Below are 9,652 nucleotides of genomic sequence, written 5' to 3'. Positions count from 1 at the left end.
TTGAGACAAGCACTTACCTCTCGCCGAGTTCTCTTACAACAATAGTTATCACGCGAGTATTAAAGCTGCACCTTTTGAAGCGCTATATGGCCAAAAATTCCGTTCACCTCTTTGTTGGGCCGAGGTAGGCGACGTGCAAATCACCGGACCCGAACTCATTCACGAAACCACCGAGAAGATCGTACAAATCCGAGATAGGCTTCGGACGGCCCGGAGTCGTCAAAAGTGCTATACCGACAAAAGACGCAACGACCTCGAATTTCAAGTCGGTGACCGAGTAATGTTAAAAGTCGCGCCTTGAAAAGGTGTAATCCGTTTTGGGAAACGCGAGAAGCTAAATCCAAGGTATATTGGTCCTTTTGAAATCTTGGAGAGCATTGGAACCGTTGCTTATCGTTTAGATCTTCCGCCTCAATTGAGCTCCGTTCATCCTACCTTCCATGTATCTAACTTGAAAAAGTGTCTTGCCAAACCCGATATCGTCATCCCTCTCGAGGAACTTACTATTGATGACAAACATCATTTTGTGGAGGAACCGGTTGAAATTGTGGACACCTCCGTCAAGACATTGAAACAAAGCCGAATTCCGATTGTTAAAGTCCGTTGGAACGCCAAAAGAGGACCCGAGTTTACTTGGGAAAGGCAAGATCAAATGCAAAGGAAATACCCTCATCTATTCCCGATTCCGGAAACGCAAGATTTCGAGGAAGAAACAACGACTACTACGCCTACTTAAATTTCGGGACAAAATTTCTTTTAAGGAGTAGGTAATGTAACACCCCGCCTTTTTCCGTTTACTTTTCCGTTTAACTATTTAAATTCCGTTATATGTTTATAACATCTCCCGTTGATACGCGTTTTAAAAATATCTCGTTTAGGTAATTCACTCACCCGCAACCGAACTCGAGGGACTAGTTTTGCCAAAGATCCAAAGAGGTGACTAGCATTTGACTAGTCAACCCCACCTCCTTTCTTTTTTCATTTTCATTTTCATTTTCCTTTTCTTTCACTACTTCTCCATTTTCTTTCAATTATCCATTTCAAAGAATCATCATCTAAATCCAAGCTAGCGGGTGTCTTGCAAAACAAATTACATATTTGGAATCCTTGCAACTTCCTCTTCGATTCCATACCGATTTCATCAAGTTTGGGTAACTTTCTAAAATCACTAGATTTTGTGTTCTTGATGTTTTTAACTTATAAAGTTGTTAATTAGTGTCTATGGCTCAAGTATAACATGAATATATGATTTATATGTTCGATTTTGTTATTTGAAGTAACTAGCATGAACATGAACTTTGGTATGTTTGATTTGGTGATTTGGTTGCTTGAATGTTGTTAAATGTTATAAATGCATGTATTAAATGTGTTCCTAGTATCACTAGCTTCAATTTGATGTGTAGGTTGCTTGAGAAAACTCCATAAACTTGATTAGTGATTTTGGTGAATTTGGGTTAGGGTTTGATAAGCTTGAAATGAATATTTGATGCATTGAATGCCATGAATTATTGTTAATAAGTAGTTAGTTGTATTGTATGCTTGATTATCTACAAAACGGCGTGTTTTATGTATGCATTAAATGCCCGAATCATAAATGTGCACTTGTAAAAGTTGAAGCATTAAGTGTGTGCATTGATTGATCATTTAACTTGAAAAGTCGATTGTTGCAAATGATATCTTTGGTTGGTGAAATGTATTTAGTTGTGTTCTTTGTCAAATTACCTTTCTAACGATATAAGATACGAGTCCTAAGTGTTAGCGGTTTGTGATTTATGCTTGAAAGAGTTTTGATTTGAGACTTGGACATTTGAGACTGACCAGGTACCAGCACCCGTTATATGCCGCGGCACGGCAGTCTTGGGTCGCGGCGCGACCTAAGGCGTGTTCAGCTTCTGACCTCTTCGGTCAAAATAAGAAAAATGTTTGGCACGCTATGGACCTCCGATTCACATGAGACTTGTTCTAACATGCTTACATATGAATAAAAACCTCAGAAAAATAGTTCGGGACCCGACCCAAACGTGTTGACTTTTTCGTTGACTTTGACCGACCAAAGTTTGACTTTTTGTCAAACTTAACCAAATGATTATGCAACCTTCCTAGCTTGTTTCTATACTTGTATCTTGCATGAAACTTGACAAATTGATTCACATGCTACATAATCGAGTCGTAACGAGCCATAGGACTAATTGAACATCTTTGACCAATCGTGACTATCGTTATTGATACAACCTATTTGTTTAGGTCGAGACTAGCATTGTTCTTGCACACGTTACTTGTGAGAGTAAATTTACATTCATACACTCAAGGTGAGATCATAGCCCCACTTTTCAAATACCTTTATACTTTTAAAATCGTGGGATGAGAAAACATATACATTACATACTTCTATATACTTTTCATGTATATATATACTTTTCATACTTTGATACTTTGAATACTATACGAAAGCAAAGATACATACGAGTTAGAACGAAAATCCTCAAGTCCAATTATCATTAGTTACACTTGTAGGGTGTAAGCGAGAAATTATGTTGTGTGGCCATGCGGGTTTGACGAACCCTCATTCAGATGAATGAAACGTACTTTCGATGTATAGTGTAGGTTCTAACACTATTATGTAGAGGTAAGATTCAGTTAAGCTTGATAATTGGGTGCTCGTGATACAAACACATCTTTGAGATGTATACGCTTGATAAACGATTTATACTAAACCTTGTGATACAAATGTACTTTATGCATACAACTACGATTTCACCAACGTTTTCGTTGACAGATTCTTTTATGTTTTCTCAGGTCCTTGAATGCTTAATGATACATGCTTCCGCTCATTTCTTTTGATACTTGCTTGGATGTCGAGTATACATGCATACGTGGAGCGTCTTTTGACTACTTTCAAATTGTGTCGCATATGTTTCATATGTACTTTAAACTTTGTTATGTAACTAGTTGTCGAACTATTTTGTAAACCTTGAAACATCTCTACTTTTGAAATGAATGCGACATACTTTTGGTCAAACGTTGTTTTAAAGACTTATGACCATGTAACGGGACCTAAGTAGACGGCGCCATCAAACATGATTTGGTCGGGTCGCTACATATATATTGCAAAAGCATTTAAAAAGGGAGCAAATGAAACTCACCATACTGTATTTCATAGTAAAAATACATATGACGTCATTGAACACGTGCAAAGTTGGCCTCGGATTCACGAACCTAAATTAAGTATATATATATTTGTATATTCGTCAATATCTGTTTAATAATTTAGGTCAAGTCGTAGTGTATCACAATCCTAATGCTCGAGACTAAATATGCAAAAGTCAACAAAAGTCATCTTGACCAAAAATGACTTCCAAAAAATTATACATGATTATTATATAGTTTGAATATAGTCGTTTTATATATTTAAATATTTTTAACAAATTTTATTAGAGTAAATAATATAATTCATTTATTAATAAATAAAATTTTATATTAAAATTTATATAATAAAAATATATTTTTATATATCTTAAGTAATAAAATTTATAAAATTCATTTAATATCATGAAAATATAATGCTAGGTATTATTAATGTATTTATATTATATGTAGTAAAATATCTTTGTATTACATATTTATTTGATAAAATAATATTAATAATAATAATAAGTAAAAGTTGTATTATTTTGTAATAATAATTATTATTATTCTATTAATAAAAATATCAATAGTTATATTTACTAAAAATGATATTATGATAAAATGATAATAATAATACTAAAATAATAACAATAATGATATTTTATAATAACAATGACATTTCTATTTAAAAATAATAATTTTTAGTAAAAATGATAGTTTTAATATTAATAATATTTTTAATAATAATAATGATAAAAATAATGAAAATGATATTTTTATCTAAATCAATACCTTTCAATATTTTAATTTTATCATGATACTTATACTCATTATTTCCTAATCAATTTGTTAATAGCTTTTAATCGTCTTTTATATCGCGTTCATAATAATGATAATAATAGTAATCATAATAATTAGGTGTTACTACTATTAGTTTTAATTATAATAATACTAATAAAAAATATTATAATAATATTAATGATAATGATAATGATAATAATAATAATAATAATAATAATAATAATAATAATAATAATAATAATAATAATAATAATAATAATAATAATAATAATAATAATAATAATAATAATAATAATAAGATAAAAACAATAACGACGATAATAATAATCATTTTTAATAATAATACAAAAATTCAATTGACTATAACTTCTAATCCGTTCATCGAAACCATTCGATATCTAAATGAAAAGTTCTTAATTTTTCACTAGCTTTCCAACGACATGCATATCATATACCTTATCTCAACCGCATATGTAACTAACTTATGATTCATCAAAACTTTCTAACGACTAAATTAAACATACATGCATGCATAATCATATCTACTCGAGCACTAGTTATGGATACACTAATAATATGTAAAAGTTAAGTTATGAGTGCTCACGTATCAATATTGAGATTCAATATTGCAGGAAAGTACGTAGACGCAACGGAGATGATAAACACTAGTTTGACCTCGCGAGCATACCCTTGATTCATACCCATATCCTCCATAGCTATAACCCATAATTTCCTTAGCCCTATCCTACTCGAAAAACCCGTCTTGAAATATCTCGCTCAAAACTTCGCCGTAGTATTTTATGTGAATAATACTAATACTAATAATTATAATAAGATTAATAATAATAATAATCTTAATAATAATAATAATAATAATAATAATAATAATAATAATAATAATAATAATAATAATAATAATAATAATAATAATAATAATAATAATAATAATAATAATATAAATAAATATTACGGAGTAGATCAGAGAGATTGATGGATTGAATCGAACAGCAAAATGATCGAGCTTTATACACAAATTCTGAAACAGACACCTCCGCAATCGCGGAGGTTTTGTGCCTAAATGCTCCGCGATCGCGGAGCTTTGCTGTCCAGCTCATTCCAAATGATTTCAAGGCTGCCGACGGTTTATATAATAATATATATATATATATATATATATATATATATATATATATATATATATATATATATATATATATATATATATATATATATATATATATATATATATATATATATATATATATATAATATTTTAATTTATATAATTAATTATATATTATATTATATTCACGTGCACAGTTGACTTGTAAAATTAGTTCCGATAACTTGTACGTTGACGCTCGACTTATGTCTCAGTTCCAGTTTCTCGAACTTATTTTCGTACGCTTAGAAAACTAGCATTTTACATTACGCGACGTGTACCATTATTGATAACTAGACTTAAATTAATGAAAAATAATCCCACTCAAGGTGTAACTTATTCATTTAAATGTTTTGGTCATTTGCTTCTATAAACTATCGTCTCGTTATATCTACATGATAATATTAATCAAAACGTTTTGTATCTATTTAGTATTATAATTAATCATTTTGTAGAATATACAACTATATACATATGTATATATATATATATATATATATATATATATATATATATATATATATCTATATATCTATATATTTCTTTTTAAAATATAATTTAGACATACTATATATAACCAAAATATTTATTTAATAATATAATATGTAGTTTTTTTCAAAGACAATTATATTTCCAAATATAATATAGATCGTTTACGTAATAGAAATATTATATCATACAACGTTTTTATTTTAAAATCTAAATAGATATAATTCATTTATGTACTAACGTTTTATATATCAATCGCATCACTAAGCGAGTGTTACTATCGTGTATTTAACTAATTTGAAAACATATATATTTAATGAACATGTTTTAAATACACGTTGTAAGTTATTTATATATATTTAGTTCTATCCATTAACATTTTCGACTTATTGTATATATTCAAATCCATTCTTAAAAGATTTCAACTATGTCATAAAACGTTTTCAATATTATGAAAACTAATAATTATCTTATCAAAAGACTCGAGGCAATCATTGTGTTGAAAGTGATTCTCTACTGCCCTTTGTCCAGTTATCGTTAATTGACCTATTTGTTCTTACTTGTAAATCACTTTACCATCTTCCGAATATCGTTAAAATAGGAAGATTTCTCAAATCAATGTGGACCTCTCAACAGAGACTCGTAATCATAATTCAATGTATCTGATGATTCAATCATTTGATATTATCTTTTAATTCCGTCGATAATTATTTTAAATATACTTTGAAACAAATACGTTTATGTAAAGTATTATACGCCTAATACTTTGTTAACGTTTTCAAGTTATAATATATACACATATACATATATAATTGTATCCGTTCATATAATGGTTCGTGAATCATTGGAATTTGGTCGAGGTTAAATGAATGTATGAACATATTTTAAAATCCTTGAGATTCAACTTAACAAACTTTGTTTATTGTGTACGAATAATATAAAGATTAAGTTTAAATTTGGTCGGATATTTTCGGGTCGTCACAAGGGATACTTGAACATGGTCGCTTGATTCAAGTGGAGTTTTTATCACCAAAAAACTTACTAATATTATTGACTTTCAACTTTTTCTATCCACAATCAATCAACACATTGCGTAATACATCGATTCCCCTTAAAGGTGGTATTTTGTGTGGAGAGTACGGCTTCAAAGATTACCGGTCCGAATGGAATTGGACAAACGTGGATTCGATCTTGACACCGTAAGATGTCCGCTATGCGATAATGACTTGGAATCTGTAGAACACATTCTCATTAAATGTATACGTTCGAAATCACTATGGGATGCTTTCTGTCGTTAGTGGGGCTTTACGAATGATATCACCTCCAACATCGAAAACATATTTAATGATCAACAACAAAATATATATATAAAGTCAGTCTCGGGGAGAAAATTTTGGCAAGATTCAAAATGGGTATGCACATATTTTATTTAGAAGAATCGAAATTGTAAAGCAAACGCATATGGGATACAACAAAAATCCTTAACGATGTTTAATTAAAAAGCTTCCAATGGATATCAAAGAGATTGAAAAGTTCGATGCTAGAGTGCTATCAATGGCTAATAATCCCGAAATTTTTCGTGCTACACTCTAATACTCGTATGGGTGTGGGTTAAATATTTGATACTTCTCAATCATTTTTAGTACAACCTCGATAAATCGGTTTGTATATAGAAATAGGCTAAATTTCGTATGGATCTCTTATAATTGACTCCTCTGATGTATATTGTGCCGTCGTTGGCTGAGTTTTAATAAAAATTTGCTTTTTTTGAAAAAAAAAATAATCGATGTAAATAATGTTATGAAAGATGCATTTCAAAAAACGCCTTTTAAAGGTACAAAGTCTTATGTACATATTCTCATAAATCAATTTTCTTGATCAGTTTGCAACACGTCAAAACATAGTGTATAAATTCTATTCTATTATATTCTAATTTCTAATTTGAGTTATATAATAATAATAATATCTTTATGAAAAATGGAGTCAAATAATGACCTAGCTTTAGTGAGCTATTGGTCTAATAAAAAAAGGCAATAAATATGTCACCTGCATGTACCCAAATGTTCCCCACCCCTCACATGCATTAGTTGACACACTCTACCAACTCCACAATTTTACTCTCCAAATCCCTTGCTCATCATAAGTTACATAATTCATAAAGCTAGTGTTTTCAGTTAAATAACTTACTTTCTTGAAAAGGGTAAAGAAAGATAAATATTCCACTTTCAAGAATCATATTCTTGATTTTTGATAATGGGAAATTTTATGGAAGCATGCATACAAAAGAAACAAACAGAGGAAAAGCCACAAATACTGCAGATGGTGGAACAAGAAAAAGAAGAATATGTGAAAACAAGGAGTAGTTATGGAATGGAGAGCGGTAAAATGAGGGTAAAATTGGTATTAGCAAAAGATGAACTTGAGTGGCTGTTATTGCAGTTGAAGAACACAAAAGGTAAAAGATTAGAAGATGTTTTGAGTGAAATTGAAAAGAGTAGAATGAATGGGAAAAGTACCGTTGCAGGATGGAAACCTTCTTTAGAAAGTATTATGGAGACCCCTGAGGTTCATCATGAGATGAACAGATCATGATCTGTTTCTTGGCTAAATTACCATTTCACCCTTACCTCAATTCTCCTCTTTTTCAAGATCATATGTTTTCCTCTTTAAGATGGAATCATGCCCAGATTTATGATTACTCCGTAATTGTTTTGATTTGGGATTTTTATATGATTGGTATACCTCTCAAAGGGAAAAAAAGATATTTTTATTTCATCTTAGCAGTAATTAAATAATTATGCCTTTACTAGATATGCGTGTTCTTGTTAATAATGTTGTAACTCAGACTCTTAAATAATCTGATTCTTTTTTGTGGTTACTCCAATTATCTAGCTGATATGCATACTTAATTTACTCGGATATAATATTGTGACTTAAAGATTTGGTTTTCTCCAATATATATGATATTTGATTATGATTGTTATTATGATTATGATTATGATTATGCAGGTATCACTAATGTGTAGATCTTGTTTTCTGTAACATACGACGATTATTATAACTTGAATCCGTAATAAACTATTTAGATTACGATTTCTAGTAAAAATTGCATATCCAAACTTTCCATAAAATAAGTCCCAAAGATGCTATGAAACTAATTTTGTTAATTAGATGGTCCTAATGACTACTACTTACTGTATTATTTTTACTTGGTCCATCATTATTGTATGTTTTTTTTCTGGCCACATTTGGGATTTAATGGACACTTGCACAGTTAATCAAGTATAATAATCATTGAGATAATTATAGGTTGAAAATGGTACAATATTTAATTGGAAAGTTAAACCAATGGAACAAATTGGTCTACGTTGGCAATTTATTTTTTTCTCGCGTCAAATGCTATTCAGATTGATGAGGACAACAGAAGAAAAGTAGATATTATAAAATGTAAAAAGTAGACTAACATGCATGTAATTGACTGACCGTTTCAAACGATTTAAGAAAAATCATTGTCGGTGAATAAACAACATAACGGTTTAGTTCACCGGTAGACATATTTCGTCCGCGTTTTCTATGAAAACACCGATAACCGGCATTTTTCACTTTGCGTCGGTGTTTTTCATTTTTTTTTTTTTTTTTTTTTTTTTTTTGAAAGGCTGGTTATGTATTATATATATATATATATATATAGAAACTGTACAAGGTTGTTTTTGCAGTCAACATTCAACTGCAAGACAGATTCACACATAAAGCACACTACCAATGCTATGAATACACAAGCTATACAATATACAATTTACACGAAGCACATAATTTCGACATTCAGCCCGGATCGATGTTGAAGGAATCCGGATATCCTAAACTCCTCGGATTTGATAGCCACGGTAGCCAAGAGAGGGGATGTTTCTTCGATCGGTTAGAAATCCACTCGTACGTTTTAACTTGAATTTCGCATATGACCTTTGAAGGTGCCCATGAATCTTTGCCAAAGACTTTGAAGTTCCTATTCTTCCAAATGAGGTATCCGGTGACCCATTGAACCGCTTGCCAAGCCCTCTTTACGGGATCCAACAT

The 9,652-nt window shown here is 30.4% G+C and overlaps 1 protein-coding gene across 1 annotated transcript; it reads left to right on the top strand.

The window, feature by feature from the left end:
* The first annotated feature begins 7,831 nt into the window (after positions 1-7,831).
* Positions 7,832-8,170, top strand: LOC139840661 (uncharacterized). The gene has a single exon (XM_071830913.1). The coding sequence runs from the start codon at positions 7,832-7,834 to the stop codon at positions 8,168-8,170; it is 339 nt and encodes a 112-aa protein (XP_071687014.1).
* The last annotated feature ends 1,482 nt before the right edge of the window (positions 8,171-9,652 follow it).

The sequence above is a fragment of the Rutidosis leptorrhynchoides genome, chromosome 4 (assembly GCF_046630445.1).
Source record: "Rutidosis leptorrhynchoides isolate AG116_Rl617_1_P2 chromosome 4, CSIRO_AGI_Rlap_v1, whole genome shotgun sequence".
Classification (NCBI taxonomy): domain Eukaryota; kingdom Viridiplantae; phylum Streptophyta; class Magnoliopsida; order Asterales; family Asteraceae; genus Rutidosis; species Rutidosis leptorrhynchoides.
The sequence above is the reverse complement of the archived record's forward strand: the minus strand, read 5'-3'. Positions and strand labels throughout refer to the sequence as shown.

Excerpts from the sequence above, each read along its gene's own strand:
- LOC139840661 (XM_071830913.1), top strand. The coding sequence starts at position 7,832 with ATGGGAAATTTTATGGAAGCATGCATACAAAAGAAACAAACAGAGGAA.